Source organism: Diadema setosum, chromosome 18 (genome assembly GCF_964275005.1).
Source record: "Diadema setosum chromosome 18, eeDiaSeto1, whole genome shotgun sequence".
NCBI lineage: Eukaryota > Metazoa > Echinodermata > Echinoidea > Diadematoida > Diadematidae > Diadema > Diadema setosum.
Window position 1 is genome coordinate 25,464,297 of NC_092702.1, and position 26,154 is coordinate 25,490,450.

General features: G+C 39.0%; 1 protein-coding gene across 1 annotated transcript; it reads left to right on the forward strand.

Annotated features, from left to right (window-relative positions):
• Positions 1-1,731: 1,731 nt before the first annotated feature.
• On the forward strand, positions 1,732-25,745 carry LOC140241410 (regulator of G-protein signaling 12-like). The gene is made up of 2 exons (XM_072321140.1): positions 1,732-4,981; positions 25,620-25,745. The coding sequence occupies exons 1-2, from the start codon at positions 2,723-2,725 to the stop codon at positions 25,743-25,745; spliced, it is 2,385 nt and encodes a 794-aa protein (XP_072177241.1). The 5' UTR covers positions 1,732-2,722.
• Positions 25,746-26,154: the final 409 nt, after the last annotated feature.

The following is a 26,154-nucleotide window of genomic DNA, read 5'->3' on the forward strand; positions in this document are numbered from 1 at the left end:
AGAAAATGTAAACACTCTTTATTATTTCATTTGCTCTCAAAATTAATGTGAACGGTAAATCAACAGACAATAATTGTGAATTATGTGGAATAGTTAAAGTGGAAATCCGGATAGGCTAAAGGTTCATCTGAAAAAGAAATAGTAAAATTCAACACTAAAAACAGTTGAAGGGACCGACCTCTACACTACGGAGCTACGGAACAGGGAGAGGGAGAGACTAGGAGAGAGAGAGAGAGAGAGAGGGGGGGGGGGGAAGGGGTGCAAATCAAAGCTGTTATCTATAGATCCTTAATTTTGTTTTGAATAAGTCTTGAAAATAGTGAGGGTTAAGAAAAGCCACCACATAGTTACTAACGAATGATATACTGTATCTCTCCGTCTCTGTCCCCATTCAAGTCTTTCAGTGTGCAGTTTTGTTTGTTTATTTGTTTGTTTATGTTTTAATACAGGAGGGAGTGAACCATGTTCGCCACCGCCCTGTATACATTTCAGTTCAATTAAGTTCAGTTTTTATTTTTCTCCATCGCAACGTAATCAGTAACATGTAGGCCCCTATGTATACAGTGTACATGAAAGTCAAGACTTGCAACATAAGCAAGTAGTCACCAGGCATATATCAGGCATTCATATGCCTACAAATACTATACCAGGCATATAAATTACTTATATAGTTAACTAGGGACTGAAGAATAGAATGTGTCCCTTCAATCTTTAATAGAAGATTTCAACTTTTTTCTTCACCATAATTCATGACGTATACGTGCCCCATTAGGAGAAAGAAACTAATGATTAGCAGAAAGTCATTATCAGGGACAAAACTTACATGCAAAAAAAAAAATGTCTCGCAGATAAGGTACAATTATTTTAGTGAAAATGGGTAGGCCTAAATACAAACGAACAAGGGCACGGATAAATAGATAAATTGGGCATATTCTTTATTTGCAATATTCTGTTACCCTTGGGTGCATATTAGAATATCATTATCAAGTTTTTCGAGAGCGGAATCACCAACGCGATGATAATGTTATTCTAAACAAGAACTTATTATAGCTATTTTGTGTACCTGCAATGTACTCATTCTGAAGTTCTTGGAGAACATATGAAATTACATGGAGTTCTATCTAATCATGGCTTATCGAATGCGTCCGAAGTACTGTACATTTACATTTTTGTATTGTTGTACACCTGCACTAATAATGCATCCGTTATGTCTCGGCTGACTCCCGCAGTGGTCTTCCATAGATTATTCTTTCTTTGAGTGCCTTTGTAAGTACGAAATACTGTAATCACCTTTTCCCGAGTTTCTGAGTTAAGTATCACATCAAAAAGCTTAAAATACTGAGTGTATGAGAAAATTCCTTTGCATATGATTTACTCGGAATGTGATTACGCACGATACGCTCGGGGAAAAGAATGGTAGTTTTCGAATTTCGTTCACCTGCTATAGAATCGCATCGTCCACAGATTATTGCAACAGTCCAATCATATAGTGTCGTGTAGATCACATGCTCAACCGTTAGGGTGAATCCACGTGCAAATAGTGTGGTTCTGGAGGGATGTGCCGAGCAGGGACTGCTGCACGTAGTATTCGTACAACCAAAGTACACAACCACACAACGAGCAACGATCATGTCTCCTGGGCCATATCCCTATTACACTATGCACTTATCATAGAGGTACACGGTACGCACCCCGTTCGTTATCTCACCAACTCCTACCGCCGATCCGATTCTCGCGCTGTGAATATATGCGTAGTGTTACCAGGGAGAGTGGACTACGAACGACTAACCGGAAATAACTCAAAATATTGCGAACTACAAGCAATTGGCTGAGGAACAAGTTTTAAAGCTTGGTCTTAGCAGTTGTATGAACTTCATTGTCTCTCTGTACGGAATGAGGGATAAGTCTGGTGCTGTGAAGTAACCTGTGTTGCATGCAACCTGTGTCGCCGAATCATCAAGCCGTTATAACAGGTGCATAGGTGCGGTAGTTCCATCTTCTCGCCGCCGAAGCTTCGGCCGATCGCGATTGTGCAGTCTTGTGAATGCATCAACCTATCCAACCGATACAATGTACAGTGGTAGTGGTCAGTTAGTGGGACAAAGATACACGCCGATGGAATAAGGTCAATTTTATGTTTTGTGTGAACGATCTTATTCTTAACATTGTTAGACTGTGGGATTTTGCGCTAAATTCCTCTATGTAGGCTACTGTTTGATCCTGCAAAAACAATTAAAAAAGAATTCAAAACTGCTAACGTGTCGTTAGCTCTAAAAAAAAAAAAAAAAAAAAAAAAACTACGGATGGTTTTCTGTCATGATATGTCAAGGAACTGAGCTAGCTGAGGAGGAACTCGCCGATTTGCCCCAGGCCTGGCCCAACCACCTCAGCACCTGACTGACTCTGCTCTGCACAGGGGGCATTAAATCTGCTAGATCATCCCAGCTGCTGGAGACTATTGTCATCAGTTCATTTTGATTGCCTATCTCAATGGCAATGCTACTCTATGCAGTTTTTCATGTTTATGAAATTCAAACTCTTGACTTTTGTATACTCTGTAACATAGATTGTCATAAGTGTTAATCACTGTATACAATGACTTGAAGTATGACTAGTGTCCAGACCATGTTGTCGCCGTAGAATCTACTGCTGGTGTGGTGATTGTTTGCTCAACTTAGTGACAAAGTCTCTCAAATATCGATGTGTGCTAAACCACCTAACAATGATGTATCCAGGCAGACGGAAGACAAAATTACCAAGAACTAATTTCATGAATCTCAAAACTGTAGAGGTTCCACGAGGTCGTAATGGATATGGCTTCACTGTATCAGGACAATCGCCATGTGTGCTAAGCTGCATTTTGCATGGCAGCCCAGCAGAGATTGCTGGGCTGAAGGCTGGAGACAGTGTGATTGCTGTAAATGGTGAGAATGTGACCCGGCTAAGCCATGAGCAGATTATTAAGCTTATTGGGGCCACAACTGGAGTGCTACGTTTGACAGTGGCTGAGGTGGACTATTCGGAGTCGTCTGACGAGGAATATGTTTACATGCCGAGGACAAGATACCCTCACACCAAGCGATCACAGAGTGCCACTCCTCTGTCAATGATGAATAAACCTCGTGCGGAGATGGTTGTAGAAGAAATTCAGAGTGGCTTGCTTCTTGACTCATTTTCTGCAATGCCAGAGGACATTCCACAAGCCATGCTGCGAGGAGCAGAAGTCCAGCGCATTCAGGCAGACATGCATATCAATTCATCCAAGTTTGCTCCAGGCCACTTGAGCCCATATAACAAGTCGGGGAAACCGGAAATCATTCTCAGAAAGTCACCACACAATTATGACTACACTTACTGGAATGGCAAAGCGTTTGAAAAAGTCAGCATCCCACCAAAGATTCGCAAGCCGAAGAGGCACAATGACCAAAGGAATCGTCTTTTTTCTACCCCGACACCTTCTAGCTATTATGTTCAAGAGAATCCTTATGATGATGCTGATCCAGATGATCTAAGACCCCTTTCACCTGTTGAACTGAGCAACTTAATGTATCCTGATGCGAGCCATACTGCTCCACGGAACTTACATAAATCCATGTCCTACCCAGGTAATACAACGCCCATCGTGCACCAGGGACAAATAATAGGTGCTTCTGTTCTGGACAATGAAGAGAACATACACATGAGAGCCATGGTTGGGTACCTAGGCTCCATTGACATTCCTGCTTCTGCCAACTTACCAACTGCCAGTTTGCATGCTATCAGGGGCTGTGTCCGCAGACTCCATAAAGAGCACAGGGTTCACTCCTTCATGATGATGGAGATCGGAACAGATGGAGTCCGTCTTGTCAACAGCAATCAGCGTGTGGCAGTGGTCTACCCGAGAGAACGATTAGCATTCAGTGGTGTGTGTCCTGATGACAAGCGCTTCTTTGGCATCGTCACCTCCCATAACCCTGAAGAAACAATCGATGCCATTGACAGTGATGATGAGCCTATTGGAAGTTCATGCCATGTGTTCATGGTGGATCCTAATTTCATGAGGCATGATGTGCATGCTCGTGTCACTGCCCAGTTTGCTATCATATGCAACACTGATCCTGAAAGCAACACATGTGACATCTTCCCTTCCTCAGCCAAGCCCATTCTGCAGAGGGTGTCTCAGTTATATCAGGATAGGAGTGACTTGAACTTCTTTGGAGAGCTCTATGGTCAATCACCATTTGTAAGTGGACCTAGAAGAAGTAACAGTACAAACAGCAGCAATAGTGACAGTGGCTTTGGAAATGGAAACAGCAAAGATCAGAATGACTTTAGCGCACATATGGACCATATGCCGATTCTTGATGTTGCAGCTATGATGCGCAACCAGCGAAATGGTCACGTGACATCAACGCCTTATGGTGCCAGCACACACGTTGTCAAAGCAGAAATCAACACATCAATGTCATCAGATGTGCCTTACTCACAGTCCTCCACTTCACCTCAGTCTGACACATCTCCAAGGAATGTGCTCTACCGGAGTAGCAAAGACGTTTCAGGGCGCCTGACTCCGAGAGTTCGTCCAGATCCTGTTGGTTTCCGCAGTCCATCAGTAGTTCCAAACCAACAAAAAGCGTATCCCAACCACCAACAGCCGGTGAGGCCTTCTAGTGTGCAAGTGCCTCTCCAGACTCAGCTAAGAGCTTCGGTTGGGACGCCCAGCCAGCTGAAGCCCCCTCAGCAGAAAAGTGAAAGTGACTTTCGGTCACAGAAGCCAAACACGGAAAGTTCAGGTTCCTCTACACTGGAAGATAACTCCCAGAAGAGTAAGGAGATCATGGGCCCACCAACAGGGTTGCCCCCAAGTGGAAGACACTCTATGTACAGCAAGCAATCTGCAGTGTACCCGGATGTGGCCATTGACAGGTCTACAGCCAGGAAGGTGCAGGAAGAGCTTGCCAGGAGGCTGTCGGAGAATCAAGCCTTTCAGCAAACACAACAGGTAAGTTTTGACCTGTGCACATGGTAACCCATAATATGTTTTGAATTCTTAACCATTTTTTTTCAATCATTATGAATTTTATTTGATGGGGTTCATGTTCTATAGTAAAGGAAAGCAGAAGTGTTTATGTTGTGTGCACATCTGAATTCACAGGGCATCCTCAGCAGAACAAATTTGGAAAATTATAAAATATTTTTTTTATTGTTATATTGATACAAAATTTGGATTTTTATTTCATAGTAGTAATGTATTAAACTTTCACCATCTAAATGGGAAAATATTTATAAAGTTACGTAAAGCAAAGATGGGACAGGAGAAAAATCATATAATTTTGCCTGACTTCTTGTCTGAATCTAAAATCCCTGCAGACAGGGTACATGTACTTCACAAAAAATCAGAAACTAGTATTTCTTTCTAAAGCCAGCAGTGTTGGTATGTATAATTGATATGCTGCTCATGTTGTTTACAAATTATCAATTATGTATTATATTGATTTAGATTTTTTTTTTTTATGTGCAGTACTATGCAATACAGTGTAGCACATCTACTTTGTGGTTTTTTTTTTTGGTGGAAATGCTGTAGAGTGCCCTTGAAAGTAATTATTAAAATGATGGGTTTGAGCATCAAGATGGAGACTGTCTTTGAATTTAATCTGATGGCAGCCTTAGTTTGCTGTTTTTTGTTTTTGTTTTTGCTTTCAACTTAATGCCCAAGGAATGGAATACCGGTACTAAATATACCATGTACATGTATTGTGAGCAGTAGCTGTTTTATTTGAGAAAAAAAAAATAAAGGTCATCAAAAGCACTCTCATGCTCCTACAGAACATGCATTGTCTCCATACAGTAGCCTGACTGCTAGCATACCCAATTTCTTGGGTTTAAAACACACAGTGCAGTTGAAGAAAAAAGTGAGAAACAAGTGCAGTATAATTTGTATTACCGTATCTTGTAATGCAGGGAAGTTAACTGTACTGTAGTACTTGGTAACTTGGCAATATAGCATTTGGTTACTGGCACCTGTTAGCATTTTTTACACAATTTTATCCACATTTGGGCAGTAAGCATTCCTTCTCAGCTATATTGTAGAAGGGCTTCATGAGTTGGGCGTCAAAAATGTAATTTATAGATAATCTACAGTACACTTATTCTTGAAGTGCTATCTCCTTTCGAAACTTTTGAATTATTGGTGAATTTTCATGCTGGAAATATGAATGGGTTGCTGAAGGATAACCCTTTATCAATCCTCTCTGCTAATCAGAAAAGCTATTCTTGCAACTCCACATTGATGTCAACCTCTGCAATACTATGAAAGCGGTAATATTCTTTTTTATGAAAGATGTTTGAAAGACTTTAAATGATTTTTATTGGACTGTCCAAGGATTTCTGGCTAGCCAAGAACCGCTGCTTGCACAAAGGAATGTTAATCATATTGATTGTTCACAGTCCAACGAATAAGCCCATGCCCCCTTGTGTGCTGCTGAAAAGAATTTGTTTTACGGTGACTTGGCTACAGGGAACACGCCTTCAGGCTCATCTTCATCTCACCCAAGCATTGTGTATAAAGATGCTAATCTTAGAGATGTAGGCATTATCCAGTTAGGAAAGATGATATGCTCTAGGATCTGTTCAGAGTGAATGCTATACCACAATAATCTACATGTACAAATGTACGTACAGTGTAAAGGGCTTGACACAATACTTTTTCCCCCCCTTGCCTGCATATGGGCATTTGTGCCAGAGGCAAGCCGCTCATTCATGTTACACTGACTGTTAATAACTTGTCTGAGGCAAGTGGAGCAAGTGGCCCTGTAGCACCCTTATATTTTGCCTTTCAGAAGAATTAAAACTCCCATTTCTTTTTAACTTTGTTCATTCTAACTTAGTGATCTATACATACAGCCAAGGAGTTTTGCTGTAACTCCTTGATACAGCAAACCTCTCTTGAGTGGACTATATGATACAGCATAACATCAGACTAGAGAAAATCCATCTACAGTACATACAACTGTATGTTAGACCCACATATTGTACATGCACAACTACATGCTGAAGTTGATTCACAGGAATTCAACAAAATGTTACATTTCTACATGTGTTGTAACATTTAAAGCTGGTGTCATCAGCCACTTCAAATATTGTATTGTTGTTGGATGATATGACCATTGGAATAAAGAACTATGTGTATAAATAAGGCAAGTTCAGCCAAGAGTCTTGTGAGTTAATCGAATGGACTGAAACCTATCATCAACTCCGTTGACATCCTCATTTGCTATGTCGGTCTTTGGTCATTTCAATGTAAAAACTGGAGAAACAACAAGATATCGGTTTGAGAATTAATAATTTGAATTGGATCTAAAGTGATGTCCCTGTTAGTGTAAGCATGTTTCCCATCTGTTCAGGGCAAATAGATCAGCAATGCAAAGGACCAAGAAAATTTTGCACATTTTTTATGTTCAGAATTTTCCATTTCCTGCTGAGTTTCCACTCTGTTTTTGTTTGTTTATTTTGTTTTCACATCGAACCAGTATCGAAATAACAGTGAAATTAAAAAAGGCCTACCCCAGGGCTGCACACTAACCCATTTTTTCTGCCGGTCCGACATGTCTCTGTCGGACCGGTAGATGCCCCATTTTACCATTTTTTACCGGTCCGAACAGAAAACTTACCGGTCAACAACGGCAACCTAAAAAAACATTAAATTACTTGCAAACTTATTTTCTTGTTTGTGTGGACGTACCCCCCCCCATGTACATTTTACTGATTAATGTCTTTTTAAACTTGAATTATTTATTGCACAAGAAATTAAAAAAATGAGAAAAAAATAGAATGTTTGTTCGTGAATTACAGTGTAAAAAGATAATGAAACAAAAAAATCAGATTGTATCATGCGTTTGTGACTTTTTCTAAACATCGGCGCACGAACTTGCTGCATAACCGTGATTTAATGAATTATTTTAGCAGCGATATTTTCTGATGCACGAGCTACAAGGGGTTCTTTATTTTTCTTTCGACACTCTCTTCGCATTTGTGCATGCGTTCTGAAAGGTACACGACATGCAGGGCCGAATTCGCAATCCTCTTTGCGCCCATTTCTACCTCAAATATCAGCGGGATTGTGACGATTTCATGAATTACTTCGGCTGTAACATTTTATGATGCACGCGCCAAAAGGGGTGAAAATGTGTCCTTTATTTTTTTTGCCGATATAAACTCTTCGAATTTCGTAAGTGCGTTCTTAAAAGATGTACCACACGGCCGAATTCATGATACTTTTTGCGCCTATTTTTACCTCAAATATCAGCGGGATTGTGACGATTTCATGAATTACTTCGGCTGTAATCTTTTATGATTCATGCGCCAAAAGGGGTTGAAAATGTGTCCTTTATTTTTTCCCGATAAACTCTTCGAATTTCGTAAGTGCGTTCTTAAAAGATGTTCCACACCGCCGAATTCATGATACTTTTTGCGCCTATATTTCTACCTCAAATATCAGCGGGATTGTGACGATTTCATGAATTACTTCGGCTGTAATCTTTTATGATTCACGCGCCAAAAGGGGTTGAAAATGTGTCCTTTTATTTTTTCCCGATAAACTCTTCGAATTTCGTAAGTGCGTTCTTAAAAGATGTTCCACACCGCCGAATTCATGATACTTTTTGCGCCTATATTTCTACCTCAAATATCAGCGGGATTGTGACGATTTCATGAATTACTTCGGCTGTAATCTTTTATGATTCACGCGCCAAAAGGGGTTGAAAATGTGTCCTTTTATTTTTTCCCGATAAACTCTTCGAATTTCGTAAGTGCGTTCTTAAAAGATGTTCCACACCGCCGAATTCATGATACTTTTTGCGTCTATTTCTACCTCAAACAAATTATCAGCGGAATTGTGGCAATTTCATGAATTACTTCGGGTGTAACTTTTTGTGCTCTCATGCACGCACCAGCTAAAATGGTTGAAAATGCGTTCTTTATTTTTCTCCCCACAATCTCTTCGCATTCCGTACATAAAGATATACGACACGGCCGAATTCACGATCCTTTTTGCGCCTATTTCTACCTCAAATATCAGCGGGATTGCGATGATTTCATGAATAACTTCGGCTGTATTCTTTCATGATGAACGCGCCAAAAGGGGTTGAAAATGTGTCCTTTATTTTTTCCCGATAAACTCTTCGAATTTCGTAAGTGCGTTCTTAAAAGATGTATGTGTACCACACAGCCGAATTCATGATACTTTTTGCGCCTATTTCTACCTCAAATATCAGCGGGATTGTGACGATTTCATGAATTATTTCGGCTGTAATCTTTTATGATTCACGCGCCAAAAGGGGTTGAAAATGTGTCCTTTTATCTTCTCCCGATAAACTCTTCGAATTCGTAAGTGCGTTCTTAAACTTCCACACCGCCGAATTCATGATACTTTTTGCTCCTATTTCTACCTCAAATATCAGCGGAATTGTGACGATTTCATGAATTACTTCGGGTGTAATCTTTTGTGATCCACGCACCAGCTAGAATGGTTGAAAATGCGTTCTTTATTTTTCTCCCCATAATCTCTTCGCGTTTCGTATACATAAAGGTATACGACACGGCCGAATTCACGATCCTTTTTGCGTCTATTTCTACCTCAGATATCAGCGGGATTGCGATGATTTCATGAATTACTTCGGCTGTAATCTTTTATGATGAACGCGCCAATATGGGTTGAAAATGTGTCCTTTATTTTTTTCTCTTCGCATTTCGTAAATGCGTTCTTAAAAGATATACGCCACGACCAAAAATCATAATTCTTTTTGCGCCTATTGTCTCCTCAAACTTCAACGGGATTGCGATGATTTTATGAATCATTATTCGGCTATAATCTTTATGATGCACGCGCCAAAACGGGTTGAAAATGTGTCCTGTATTTTTCTCCCAATAATCTCTTCACATATCGTATACATGCGTTCTTAAAAGGAAGGCCTATACGACACGGCCGAATTCACGGTCCTTTTAGCGCCTATTTCTGCATCAAATATCAGCGGGATTGCGATATTTTATTAATTATTTCGGCTGTAATCTTTTGTGATACACGCGACAGAAGGGTTGAAAATAAGTTCTTTATTTTTCTCCCGATAATCTCTTCACATTTGTGAATGCGTTTTCAAAATTATACACTGCACGCAGGGCCGAATTCGAGACTCTTTTGCGCCTATTATTGTTTACTCAAATTTCAACGGGATTGCGATAATTTCATGAATTACTCTTTGGCTGTAATCTATATGATGCAAGTGCCAAAAGGGGTTGAAAATGTGTACATTATTTTTATCCCGCTAATCTCCTACCATTTAGTACATGCATTGTTAAAAGGTATACGACACGGCCGAATTCACGATCCTTTTTGCGTCTATTTCTACCTCAAATATCAGCGGGATTGTGGCGAATTCATGAATTACTTCGGATGAAATCTTTTGTAATGCACGCACCAGAAGGGTAAAAATGTGTCCTTTATTTTTCTCCCGATAATCTCGTTGCATTTGTGCATGCGTTTTTGATAACCGACACGGCATGCAGGACTGGAGTCAAGATCTTTTTTGCGCCTATTTATTTCCTCAAATTTCAACGGGTTTGCGTTGATTTCATGAATTGTTATTCGGCTGTAATCTTTTATGATGCACGCACCAAATTAATATGTCCTTATATTTTTTTCTCCTCTATAATCTCTTCGCATTTCGTACTTGTATGAGCTTTTGAAAGGTGTACGACGCGGCCGAATTCATGATCCTTTTTGGGACGATTTCTACCTGAAATATGTAAGCGGGACTGCGATGATTTCATGATTTTTTTTTCTCCCTTGTATTATCTCTTTACATTTTTTAAGGGCCGATTTCGTGATCCTTTTCGCGCCTATCTTCATTATGAGACCACTCTGAACGAATGAAAATATTCATTTACTGTATCGCTGAATACAGTATAGAATATGTTTTTACCTTTTCTAAAAATCGGCACAAGTAAAATAGTTCTAACATGTCAACTGCCACGCAGCTGCGAAGCCGGGATCGGATCGATCTTGCGTTAAAAAAAAAAAAAAATCATGAGTAAAATGACCCAGAAATGCGTGCGCTTCTATCAATGCTTCTTGTCTGGCATGACCGCCGATCGCAAGCAAACGAACAAACAAAACGGGATCGGGGAAACAATCCATGCATTTCAACAGTTACATTGTACCGTACATCCTTTGCATGTATTGCATAGCATGGCAGTGCGTGAGCAGCGCCAATGCGCAAGCGAGCGCGAATAACTGGTCGACTGCTAGTGCTCAAAACTAATATACAATTGTATGTTTACTTTACAAATTGCACCGGTAGACATATTCGAAAACTTGCGTAAAACGTGTTGAACAATGCGATATCTTGCATTCTGTTTCTCCCTGATCGGGGCTGATCTTTTTCTTTCTACTGACCCCGCCAATGCTTTTTTTTTACTGGTCATGTCGGACCGGTAACTTGTGGATTTCCTGAAAAGTTACCGGTCCGACAGTGACTTTTGCCGGTCTTGACCGTCGGACCGGCGCCAGTGTGCAGCCCTGCCTACCCCAAGGAAACTGATTTTGGCAGCAGATCTGTTGAGGTGGCATTGATGTAATGTTGGATGCAGTATCCTCTCAAAAGACACATTTTGTAAATATTTTTATTCAATTATCACTTGTACCAGCTCATACAGTACAGCCACACAATGCACACAAATTGCAGTGTAAAATTTAGTCCAGTACAAATGCATGCACATTGCTGGATCTCTAGTTATTGAGTTTGAATTCAAGTGAAATGCCACTCCATATTCAAGTTATCTTTAATAGGTGCAATTAACCCAAACAAAAGTTGTAAGAACTTCATCAAAGTCAGACATGAGATAAGAAAGCAGTGTAATGTCAAAGTTTAGCATACCAGTCCTATTCAGAAAATGGTGATTTGACTGCAAATGACATTTCATGTCGAGATAATATCGCAATCAATTTAGAAGTGCCACCTGCATAACAGTCTCCTCCTGGTAAATATCTGCATTTGATATGAAATCTTATGTTCAGTTTCAAGTTCAATCAAAAATTTGTATCCTTTGTCTTGACAGATTGTGAAACTTGGCATAGTAGCAACATAACGACTTGAATTACAATATGTACAATGTGGAAGATACATGTACAATCTGTACAAGGGGTTGCAGTTGTTACAATTTGTAACTTATCAATGAAAATTTTGATATTTTAGTGTGAAGTACCAATGGGGGTTTGTGAGATGCCAACAATATCATGACCTCATTAAATACCATGCATCCACAAGCTTTTGGCCAATATCACAGTTCAGTGAAAAACTTGTGAAACTTTATTCGAGGAAACTTTTGTCTTTCTGTTTGTTTGATTTGACTGTTTTCTTTGAATCAGTTGCACATTCAGTGGCATTGTACTTTGTATTGTTAGTGTGTTTGTATTGTAGGGTAGTATTCTTTCAAGGCGACCCATTATATATTTTTAGTATGGCATCGATATTTACATCATGTGAGATATTTTGGTTCAGAATAACCGGATTTGTAGCATTACTGTAGTTGTGTTCTTTGAATTTCTTTCTGTGTGTGTGTGTGTGTGTGTGTGTGTTGTAATATTCTTGTGCTGTGCAGTAATCTTAGGGTATGAAGCAGGGGTATTACAATGTAGAATGTTTCACCTGTAAATGCAAAGCAATCCTTTGCTAGTTTACCAAGGAGATTGAGTTTATCAATCTCTGTTTTTGCCCAAAGTACTTACATAAGTACAGTATGTGCTTTGGGCCTGTCTAAAGATCTGCATTGCTACAAAGAGGTACACATAGTTTGATGACACTCGTTGGCCTATTCCTTGTTGCATTCCTTGTTGACAAGTTGGATGAACTAAATTACCAATTAATGGCTTTGTCAATTTGCCGATACCCTATCAAGTTGGAAGAGCATAAAAAAGGGCTGTTAAATATTTGATGAGTTTGTCATTGGTCATTGACAGCAAACTATAAACATTCTGTACACTTATCATGTAGGCCTACACTTTTATGCAGTCCATGTATTACATTGTAGGTTTTCAAAGGTTTTGCTTGCTATTGAGTATGTAGCTACCATATATGTCAAAATGATGTGACCCATAAAACATGCCGGAGTGCGGAGCTTTTACCTTTTATTCATTTCTACAGTTGTATGACAAACTGCACTCCTTGAATGTTTTGTGCATACACTCTGTACATGTGTACACAGCAGTAAAGTTCTGTAATACAGAACTTTGTACTTTCTGTTCTTGGAAAGGTGTTCAATAATATAGCATTCAAGATATGTTTGACTGCCTGACAATAAACTTAATATACATTGTACAGTGTACTTGTATGCCAGTAGTCATATAAGTATTTCTGTATTTGTTATAAATGAAACTTTAAATTTTCTGGTATACATTTTGTTCATATTATGCAAGTGATTTTGGCACTCTAGCAGGATAGCAAATCATTACATCAAATTGGTACTAACTAGTCAAACTGTTGTATGCAACAGCCCTTCCATTGGCAGCACCCTGTCCTTGGTCTACCACAGTGTGCATATTGTCTTGCATCTATTCGTCAATGTGTGAGTTCCTCTGCATTTCAATCTATAGATAGCTTTTGAAGCTATACTAGTAGGTTTAATTAGCAACTCGGTAGATGTATACCCTGACATTACTCATCTCTCAAATGCTGTGCATTGTTGCTCCTTCTCTAGAAAAGGCTTTCTCTGTACATTATTGCAAACTGAAAAATATACCCTCACTTCTAATTAAGAGGAGAAAAGGCGTGTTGACCCAACTTCTTTCTGGTGATGCACTTGAGGGTGAAAACAGGCTCTGGAAGAAAGTTCTCCTTTCCAAAATGTGTGAAAAGTGTAAAAACAGTTCTGTCTTAGCAAATATGGGCTTCCTTTCACCAAACATTGCCTGTGGGGTAGGGCAGGGTGTGTATGAGAGTGGCTGGTTAATCTTTGTGGTTTAAATTGCACTGCAGGTGGAGATGCTCTGTATGACAAGGGTGGTGGGAGTTCCTGGTATAACCAGGTTTTACAGAAAAAGAAAAGAAATAAGAGGTAAAATCTTTAAAAGTTGCTGGTCTCTGTGTCATGAGTGATATTTGCTCAGGCTGACTTGTATGCAGGCTTTATTTTGAAAGCTGTATGGTGCACAAGGCTAAGAAACTGAAATTGATTATTATGGATAGAAAAATAGATAATGCAGGAATAGTATTGTATATGACATAATACAGTGTAAAATATCCACATGAGACTAGAAATCTGACTGGCTGTGAAATAGCAAAGAATTACATGTAGACCAGCTGTAACCAATCTTTAATTTTCTTTCTTAAAGGACAAGTTCACCTTCATAGACATGTGGATTGAGTAAGTGCAGCAATATTGATAGAACATATCAGCAAGAGTTTGAGGAAAATTGGTCAATCCGTTTAAAAGTTATGAATTTTTGAAGTTTCTGCTTAGTCACTGCTGAATGAGAAGACTACTACAGCTTGTGATGTCATGTGTGTACAACTATGTAAAGAAAGTATTTATAAGGAAAATTCAAGATATTTTCACTTTTCTCGCATAATAAAAGAACACTTGACTTCCCTCTTTCAGAAGGCAAGGGGAATAATATTACTCTTAACATATGTCAGTGACGAGTCGAGGAAATGTGCACTTTTTTCAAAAGCTAACATTTTGTGAAATTTTCTTTATATTTTCCTTATAACGTTGTACGCATGTGACATTATACACTCTAGTAGTCTTCTCATCCAGCAGTGACTGTGTACATGTAGATACTTTAAAAATTCATAACTTTTGAATGGATTGTCCGATTTCCAGCAAACTTTCACTGATGTGTTCTACAAATATTGCTGCATTCACTCAATCCACATGTATATGAAGGTGGACTTCTCCTTTAATTAAAGGAGGAAAACCAAACATCATACAGTCTTTTACTCCCAGTTTTGGTAGTTACCTCTATTTTCCTGAATCTCCGCACAGTCATGAATAAATCTGTAAGCCTACTTGATGGGAATGAAATTTCCCAGTCAGTGATAACATTTAAATGTGAAATGTGCTAATATACCGAAAGTCTCTTTTAAATTTTTTTCAAAGGCCATTGCAACTGAGCAGATTACAGTAGAATGAAAGGACACATAGTAATGGATGGTACATATGTATATCAGTGTTTCATGTGAAGTTTCTAGTTTACAAAGACTGTCAGTCAAAGAAAGTATGTTGTGTATGTATACTACATTTACTTTATATAATGCAAAAATGCAGTTGAAATCACTCTCCCTCCAAAACCTGTTTAGAATTGATATCAACCTGCATGACATGTGTTGATGATGAGAGCATTTGAGCTGTGCACAGGTGGTTTGGGGAGTGTTGTCGTGGCGTCGTCTCTGAACAATGCGCAATTCTTATTGGCCTACACCCATAGTTTTCAGCTTGTACAATGGGCACCCTGTCACTCAGGCCCATGCATAGCAGTGCATGGGTATAGTGTTAGTCTTATATGTGCAGACGTTACTATTTGAATAAATGCTTTGTGTTTGCTGCATGAAATTTTCATTCATTTTTGCTAGGAGCCATGCAAAGACTTGCGAAAGTAAAAAATAGCATTATAAGGTTTTAGTCCACACAGTGCATTGAGTGCCAGTGGTAATTCAGGAAAGTGTAATGCCTTGAATGTGTCAGGTTTTGTGCTATACTTTTAATTTAATTTAATTTTCTAATGGATCATTCCAATATAAGAATCAATTTGTCATATATTGAGAATAAGGTGCAGGAGGTGTACATGTGTTTGTCATTTATAATCTTATCCTGAGGGTTTTTCATTAGAAGCATCAAATGGGTTCCCAAAGTTGTTCAAAAAGTAGTTGTAGGCCAGAGGCCGAATGTTGAATCATAATGTGCATGATACTGCAATCAAGTTTTTATTTAAAATTTGGAAGTTTTCATGACTTTATAAACACCTCATTAATGATTTAGTGAAAGGCTGAATGCATGAAAACATGGAATTTTTTTGTCTTCTTCGAGGATATGTCACATGAGCCTCCTTCTTGCCTGCTTCACATTGGTACAAACTATAGGCTGATTGACAAAAAAATGCTAACATTACACAGTGTAAATTTTTAGTAGCTGTATTTTTTTTTGTAACTGTATGCCTTCATGATTGGCTTTTCCATAGACACTTACCCAAGTATACTCAGAACTCATCCTCAATGGGTCAAAGCTACACATGCAGATCTTGATGGTTTTTTTTTTTTTTTTTTTCCAGTGCAGTGTTTAATAGCTGACGTTCTCAGGCAGTTCAAACAGTGTAATTAACAGATAGGCATTGCGCTACTGATCAAAGCTTGGAGCATATTGCATTTACAATTGTACATGAACATATGTACAAAATGTGTGTGTTGGCTTATGAGCAGTTTATTTAGAAGTATGCTGCATGTATTTTGATATCAAGTATTAGCATGAAGAATGGACTATTCAGCAGTTTTTAGTACATTGTATGAAGAATACAATAATACATGGTGTACAGTAAGTGATATATTGCTAATACTAGAGAAACTGTTCAGTAGATCAACTAGTGTATTCTCACGGCTATCAGCAAATCGAATCCAAAGTTTGGGCAAATATATTTTCAAACCCTTCAACTTTTTGCAGTGTGCAATGCATGCTCCTTACATTTTATGTGGTACTGGCGTACAATTGTAGCTATGAGTGTGTTTATACAGAGAAGCAAAATACGCGCTCATGCTGGCTCATGCCGGCTCATGCGAGAGGACCTCTTGAATTTTGCTCTGTATAAATACGGCGTATGCCGGCATACGCCGCCAAATGCAGGCTCATGCGAGAGGTTCCGTCCGCCACCTTTTGAGGTGGCCGATGTGAGAGGAGCCTCGCGTATTTTGCTGTGTGTTTATACAGACGACCGAAATTCGAGAGGTAACCGGAAAGCGTGTATTTTAATATCTGTCATGATCGAACCACGTCTTCTCCTTCTTACTGAAAAACTGGATTTCAATTGATCATTTGGCCGGGTGGTTGTCAAGAGGAACGTTACAAGAATGACCTTCAAGCTTGGTGGTCCTGATGACTTTGCCGGTGCCATCTTGATTTTTTTCATTTTTTCCCATCATGCAATAAACTGCACTGCGAACGTGACGTATGCTTGACCCCAAAATTCGAGAGGTCCGGTTCAGCTGAGGTCCGCTCGCATCGGCTCGCATCGGCTCGCATGAGCTGGTATTTTGACTTCTGTATAAACACGAGAAATAAGCGCTCATGCGGGAGGTAAAATACCAGCTCATGCGCGCCGATGCGAGAGGCTCCTGTATAAACACGCACTATGACAAGGCACTCACATTTACATAAAGGTCTTTATGTAAACTTAAAGTACAATGGACTAAAGTTGTGTGCTGTGTTCATTGTGGTCTTTATTGTTTATTGCACTGCATATGTGAGGAGCATGCTGCTTTTTTCAACCACTGCCAATGTTCTTACAGGTAGTCCTGCTGGTTTTGCCTGTGAAATTAAAATGTTATGATACTGAATCAAACATTAAATTTGCAAGGGACTGTAGGGTGTATATTTGGCATTATCACTAAAATGTAGTTCAGGTATATGAACATCTTCCGACATCTTAATTTTTGAGTAAGTTTTAATACAAAGCTGACTGATATTGACCCATAAAGGTACATGAAAAATGCAGTTAATTTTTGACCCATTTTGTATGTAAATTAAATAATGCACAGGTTTAATGACATACAAATTATGTAAGAGGAGATGCAGCTCACTTTGTGGGTATTCACAGTGTTGTGGAGCATGCACTTGGCTTCGCCTTGTGCATGTTTCACCATTGTAAATACCCTCGAGTGCGCTGCATCTCCACTACCCTCACCTGAGCTGTATAGCCTCACACGTCTCTCATTAACCTACACTGTGCGTTGTACAGTACAAACAAAAAATCTTTGTGAAATTTCCTTTTGACCTGACTATTAATCAGCAGTAAAAGTTAATATTCTCAACATCAAGTTGCTGTTAATGTGAAATACAGTGATGAGTACAATGATGAAATGATGAATTCAGAATATTCAGAAAGGGATTGTTTGCTATGTTTATGTGTTAATCACTTTGGGATGAGAAAATTATGATTTTGAGGTGGTAATGATATCCCAGTACAGTTGAACCTCTATTATCCGGCCTCCCTTTATCCGGATCTCTCTATTATCCGGACGCAATCTCGCCGTGATTTTTTTTAATAATTACGGGAAGAAAGGGGGATTCCCAACTCCTTGAGAACTCCTACCCAAACACACATGAATTACATATTACTTCCAATATGATTAACATACATTGCATCAAATTTCCTTCCAAATTGCTTACCTTCAGACATTTCAACATCCCGAAACATCCCCAAATGTAACAATGAAAAGGTTGCAGTATACACATTACTACATGTGGTACTACAATGGGCTACATCAGTACATTGTGTATGTTTATGTATAAAGCATTGAGTCTCCCGTATCCGGCCAAATCCCTTATCCGGACGAGCCCCGGTCCCAACTTGTCCGGATACGAGAGGTTCAACTGTATAACATTATCAGATTCAGCATGTCATAGAGGCCACACAACCATGTGATCATTAATGCATCTGGTGTTCACAGTTCTTAAAAGGTCTGTACTGTAAGTAAATGATGGCTTAATGTCTTTAATTTGAATAAAATACATAAGATAGAGATATGTTAGAATTGTTTTAATATCTTATTGTCATGGGGATACATGATGTGACCAGCAAGTGTTGTGCACACTACTCAGAAACTTACAAGCTGTACAGTGTAGTTCCATCTAGAACAGATGTTGAAGTAGTATCGCCTGTGAAAGGGTAGAAAAGTTGAGTCGCAACTTCACAAGATCAAAAGAGTCTGTAATACAGTATAGAGCTGTACACCTGCATTGGAAAAAAAATCTCACAACCCTTTCCAAAAATTGCCTTTCTTTAGGGGGGAATACTGAATAATGAATGATCGATGATTACAGTTTCAGTGAAATTTCTTGTATATGATATGGGATACCATGTGATCTGGCATAAAGTGCCAGTATTATAAGTGCAACGTCTCAGTAGTTGTGACCTGTGACTGTACATTGTACTTTGTGAAAATGGATACTGTAAAATTTCATAACTCTATAATCCTTAGTATGATTTCTGATGAGATTACTAGCATTCCATGTGTCTGGTATTACTCTGTTTTTACAGTCGACTTTAGCATGGGACATTATGCTATTTTGGGGTTTTGAGAAGGTAGACTAGCTGGTATTGTGCCTTTGAGAATAAGCCAGTCCTTTGCAATTGTCACCTGTACCATATCTCTCAATAGGCTTACACAAGGTGCATACAATGTATTGCGGGGTCTAAAGGGTATTTTATGGGGGAGGCTCCCTTTGAAGTGTACATGTAGGAGGCCACACAATCCCCCCCCCCTCCCATTCAGTAGCCTAGCAGTCACACAATGGCCAATGTAAGGGGGGGGGGGAGGATGATACCTATTTGCTTCTTGTGCCCTCAGTCAATACTGATGATTCCATTGGAATACATCATACACGTGTTATACAATGCATTGAAAATTAAATCCCTTTACACTTTCGTGTTATTCCCTGAGGCGCTGTGATTTTTCATTAGCATGCATACTGTATGTAATACATGTATGCCAAGTATTTTGCTGTTTTTTTTTTATAATAAAGTTGCGTGAGTTTACTGATATCTGTTAGATAATAACATAGCATGTCCATGTACCATCATATTGCCCCCACAAACACAAATGCAAAATATAATGTATTTATCATCTCAAAATTGGGATCCTGCTGTTTATTTTGTTTCGTAAAAAAACAAGTTGCATTCTGTTGCTCAGGTGTTGATTGCAAATTTAACCACTCACGAAGTTGTCTTAACAAGTCCTGATTTGCACAGAATTGTCCTCATGAAATATTTAGCATGGTTATGCAATAAATAAAGGGCAATATTCATGCATTTTGAACTGGACTATAGATGTATAAATGCAGTGTGAGTGGACCAGTTCTGTTGAAGAAAGGTCTGTAATATCATTCATAAAGCTAAATTAATGTGGTATTTAATACCATTTACTTTTATGTTGTAAAAAGCTCCAAACTGCTTTTTTATGCCTCCGCCACGAAGTGTCGCCGGAGGCATTATGTTTTCGGGTTGTCCATCCATCCGTCCGTCCGTCCGTCCGTCCGTCCTTCCGTCCGTAATCAATTTTGTGGACAGCGTATCTAAAAAACTGCTAGAGGTATCTTAATGAAACTTAACATGTATAGGTATGAGTGGGCGAAGTTGTGCCTTATAACTCTTGGGCACACATGCTCAAGGTTAAGGTCAAAAGGTCAAGGTCAAATGCTCAAAATTTCACTATTTCCCCTATATCTATGCAATGCCTGGAGGTATTTTCTTGAAACTTGTATGTATACATGAACTACCAAATAAAAGATTCCCCAGAGAGAGCTTTGGGTCATGAGGTCAAAGGTCGAGTAAAAATGTTTAAATTTCACTTTTTTCTCCATATCTCACAAATATTTCAAGGTGTCTTCATGGAACTTAGTATCATATGCATGTATTGACTGGCAGTGATCATGCAGGGAATTTAGGGGTCATGGGTCAAAGGTCATGGGTTAAAGGTCACGGTCAACTCATCAAAATGTCATTATTTCTCTCTTATCTATGCAATGCCTGCAGGATTTTTTTGTTGAAACTTAGTGTATGCATGTATTACTCAATACAGATTCTCTTGGAAGTTTCTTGCCCAAAGGTCAAAAGGTCAAAGGTCAAGTGAAAGTGCTAAATTTCACTTCTTCTTTAAACTTATAAAAGGGTCAAAAGTTGGGTACAAATCCTCAAATACCTGCACTCTTAGACAGTGTGGCCATTCATCCAAATAAACCTAGTTCAAGGAAAGTGAACACTCGATGCATTTGTGACAAACCTGTCATTTGAATATTTTGCCAGTTACGTGAAACTGTCATCACACATTGTCAAGACATTGTGCTATAGATCTATTCGGAGAACCATGCATTATGGCGGAGGCATACCAGTTGCCGTAGCGACATTTCTAGTTTTTTCTTTAAAATCTATGGCCCTGTTAAAGGAAAATGGGTGGTCTGAAAAGAAAGTTTATCTGCCTGGATGAAATATAACTTAGTGATAACTAATTAAAATGGTACATATATTTTTTGATTCATTAATAAGATTTTTTTTTCTTTTGAATGGGTAGGGCAAGGGCTGATTGTTAGACATGATGTACTGTGAAAAACAGTGGTGAAAATTGTCAAGCCAAAATGATAAATTCAATTGAACTCTTCCTCTAACCTATTTGAAAAAAAAAAGTAAATTGTTTCTTAGTGTTGATTCTTGATACTTGTACTCTAGTTTGTCTAATTTGTGTATATTTGCTCCATTTTTTTTTGAGGGGGGGGGGAGGGCACTATTGCACCCAATGAATCAGTTCACCCTTGTTCAAAACTAAATATTTGTATTGAGTTTTAGGGTATGCGACCTCATGTCCTGTGCACACTTGGACAATGTTTACGCTTTGGAGTAAATTGTCGTAGATCAAATATTCTTAAAATTTTGGTGAAAATACCCAAGACATAATTTACTGTAGGTTACTGTATACGCTATATATTTCGCGTGGGTTTTATTTTCGCGAATTTCGCGAGTCGGGAGCTATTCGCGAAATTAACAACACGCGAAAATATTAACTTCCAAAATGAATCCCTTGCCTTGACGATACGAACATTTTACGGCTTATCGAACAGACCATACTGGCTAAGCTTGTTTACGTACACATAGCATGTCCACGTTTAACTCCTATACACAGCCCAGTCGCTGTGGTAGCATTCGTTGCTAGTAAGTTGAAAATTCACACTTTCTTTGCCACTTCATATTTTCTCTGGTCCCCCAATCGCGAATTTAACCACTCACGAAAATGTGTGACATCGGCAATTCGCGAAAATTTATGTACGCGAAAATTATAGCGTATACAGTATTTGGGGGAGGGGGGGCTAGCACTACTGTAACAATGCTACAAAAGTATATCCAAACAGATCAAAGATACAAGCTTTTGAGTGGTCACATAAAGCAGGGCTCGACACTAACTTTATTTTTCGGTGGCCCGATGGGGCCACCAAAATCATCAATTTCAAATTTTTGGTGGCCCGAGAGAAAAAATTGGTGGCCCGAAAAAAAAAAAAAAAAACATTGATAAAAGTCCATTTTTTTTTAAATAAGTCGCACACTCACTGCATGCATTTATGCATTTCCGGCGCAAAGTGTTACGAATTTATTGACACACTTTTCAAAAAATTTTGGTGGCCCCAGGTGGGCCACCAAATTTGCCCTTTTCTGAAATTATGTGGCCCGACTTTCATTTTTGGTGGCCCCGGGCCACCGGGCCACCGTTAGTGTCGAGCCCTGCATAAAGGGAGAGTTCAATACATTGAACTTTAACTTTACGTATGTGCAATGATTTGCAGTCTAGGCTGCATTCAGAGTGACTGATAGAAAACCAGTTACATTAACGTCAATTTGTATAGTTTAATTTCATATTTTCCAGCGTACGTAACATCCAGTGATATTGTACAATCTAGGTGATAGAATGCAAATGCCTCATTTGTCCTGAAATATCAAGGTCCCTATGGCCTGTACATTATATATTGTCTTAATTCTCAGTGAACAGGATTCATGAAAAGTAGTGATTGTTGGCTTTCCCAAGGTTGTTTTTGTATTGAAGTAATAAAAAGAAATGAATAAGACTGTAAAACCTGAAATGTTCGAGCGCATTTTAAATTTGCTGTGTTTGTGAGAGCCAAGATTCGCGAACTTAAAATGAAAGCGAAAGTTCTTGTCTACACTTTTATGCATTAGATACCAGTGGCGATTCATGAAAATTTCATGCTACAAAATATTCCTTGCTTTTACAGTGGCCTACATGTATATATGAAATCAGAGTTGTCATAAATGCTCAGTGACCTTTGATAACCAATCAAAGAACTATATCAATTGCCCTTGACAACTGAGTTGCACTCTTTGAATAGAATCACACTTTGTGTGCATTCCAGCATTTCTCTCCATGGTGCCTGATTCACAGTATTGCCACAATGCATTGTATACACTTGTGCGTGTAAAACTTGTGAAGACACTTGGGTCTTATGGCTAGAACAGTACGTTGTAGGCGTACATGTACTGTATGTACATGGCAATTATTGCTTTGTGATATAACTTGAATTTTACTGCATGTACATGTAGTTAGCCATTGATTCAGAAGGGACACTCAGCACCCACATAGAAATGGAGTCGACATTCTAAACCATCTGCAGCAGCATACAACTTTAATATCTATACACAGTTGAAAATCAACAAGAATGCTGGCATTAATGTTTCTTGCATTTTGGTTGATTCATCACAGTTATTTTTAATAATGAATGCCCCTTGGATTTTTTGTAAAAAAGAAAAATAAATATGAAGTTATGAAATGTGCAATTGTGTACACTCTTCATAGTATGCAATATACTGTAATGATGTGTGTAGGTGTACCACGAACAGATATTGATGATGAATATGTGGCAGGTGTGTCGAAGAACTTGTAGATAACTTAAGGGCTTTTTACACTTGTGTTTCTTAACCCCGGACTTTCTCTGACCCAGGACTATCGTTAGTCCCGTACCAATTTTTTCAGCTTTTTACACTCGCCAATTAGTCCCGTACTATCTCTTGTCCGGGGCTAAGGAGAAAACTGACCTTTTTACACTCGTCTTTCTTAGCCCCGGACTTTCCAAACCACATGAATATTCATAATTACGCTGTGTACTGTACACGTACACGCACGCACCGGCAGCACTTGATTACCTCGTTTCTGATTGGTCAGTGAGGGTCGCACTTCGTCTCCGTCGCTTAGCCCAGGATTATTTTTTCGTTCTGTTTACACTCACTTGCTTGGCACCGCAATTGCGGTGCTAGCACCGCAATTGCGGTGCTAACCCCTGCTATTTTGCAGGGCCAGATAGTACCGTACTATCGGTGGGGCTAGCCCACTTTGGCAAAAACGAGTGTAAACAGAAAGTGGGCTAAGGATAGTCCCGTACTATCGGTGGGGCTAAGGCCCCCCCTTAGCCCCACCGATAGTCCGGGGCTAAGCAAAAATTTACAAGTGTAAAAAGCCCTTTAGAGAGATTTTGGGCAAGACGAGGCTAGGTTGAGGAATTAAACATATGGACCTAAGAAGTAACATTACCAAAGTTATCTGAACTTATGTGGCAAGTGCTCTGTTACTGCTATTCAAAAATAGAAAGGAAAATAAAGCATTTAACTTGTCTTCAAAGGTTGCACAGTTGTAGTTACAAAAGTAAACATTGATACTAAGTTTTATTCCTGTAACTGGAGACATGCATGTACAGTAAGTCAATGGAAAATTAAATTTTGCCAGGGCAGCTAAGTGACCCTTAAGTTTTCTCAGTAGTTCAAGTAGACCTACAGGTGTCTATATCATACAAGTTTGTTGTATCATTTATGGGAATCCATAGAGACCATTCTGGGTTGTTGATGTTTTCTAAAAGATGAAGAATTGAGAAATAATGTGGAATTAACCAAAAGAATTGAGAATGCCTCCCAAAAAGAGCTTGGTTGATGACATAATACTAGTAGATAGGATGTTATCAATGAATAGGAGAGTGTACCAACATTTGTTTGTAAAATTTTGTTTAATTGTTGTTTTTAAGGGGCAGGCTTTAGGTGCTTTTTTTGATAATTGTTTTTAAGGGGCGGGTTTTATGTGCCAGAGTAAGTCAGTATTTTAAATTCAGAATTGGGATTCTATGCAAAATTAAGCAAGGTTTAGACAAAAGTTTAAGGAATTTATATTAAATGGGTTAGTCAAATGCAGGTTAGTGATTGGCTAAACACAGTCATGTGATGGAGGCACATCCGTTATGTTCGCCTGTGGGCGAACATTTTTGTTATTTTCTCCCATGGGAAAACATTTTCACATAACAAATGACAGAAGGCCTAGGACCGCGCGCACAGTGAAATTGGCTCTGCAGCTCTGCAACACGTGAGCGAGCGATCGAGTGTGTTGTGCTGGTGGTTGACGTTGACGTATTTGACTAACCCATATAATATGACAGATGATGACTTTTGTTGTCGGGGGAAAATGTACCAAATGTTCCACCCTCAGTGTTTGAAATGCTGTTTTGGGAGGCTATAAGTCCCTCGACTTCGTCTCGGGACTTACAACCTCCCTCAATAGCATTTCAAACCCTCCGGGTAGAACATTCGGTATGTTCCCTCCCCCGCCGGTCATCGTCTATATAATGTTACAGTTGTATTAATACTGAAAACCTAGATTTAATTGAAAGTGAAATAGCAGATGTACATGTGTATTTGTAATGTGTTTGGTAGTTACTTGACATATTATGATTATTTATGCTATACATCTGCACACCCATTTGTGTAAATGATATGCACTTTATTTTGACATTTATGGATGTAATACTGATATCATTAATGTTACTACATCTCTTCTTCCTATCAGCTCCTCCGGCGAAACAGTGATTGCTCAGAGTACAGCAGTTCCAACCGTCTTTCCAAGCCGATGATTGAAAGATTGCAGAAGATTCGGCAAGATTCAACCAGACTTGTGGCCACAGAGGTAAAGTAACTGAGAGATTTAGCAAAACATAGCAATTGAAAAATGCAAGTTTATGCCTTGCTACAGTTGCAGCAGGCCATATTATTCATTACTAGCATACACTGTGATACAGCCATCTATGCTGTGCCAGTTTTACAACAAGGGCTTGACACTACAGTGTATATTTCTTTTTCTCTGGTGGCCTGTTCGGGCATCTAAAATCTTTAAATCTGAAATCATGGTAGCCCGAAAAAGATATGTGGTTACTGAAAACAATTTAAGCAAGGTTATGATCCATTTTGAATCATAGTTGCCCTATCGGGCCACCAAAAGATAACCATTTTGAAAAAATTTGGTGGCCCGCCATCAATTTTTAGTGGCCCTGGGCCACCGGGCCATTAGGCCACTGCTAAAGTTGAGCCCTTATGACTATTACAAG

Bases quoted from the DNA above. Each gene is read 5' to 3' on its own strand.
- LOC140241410 (XM_072321140.1), top strand. From the start codon at position 2,723: ATGATGTATCCAGGCAGACGGAAGACAAAATTACCAAGAACTAATTTC. The intron at 4,982-25,619 runs GTAAGTTTTGAC...TCTTCCTATCAG, and splicing joins CCTTTCAGCAAACACAACAG to CTCCTCCGGCGAAACAGTGA.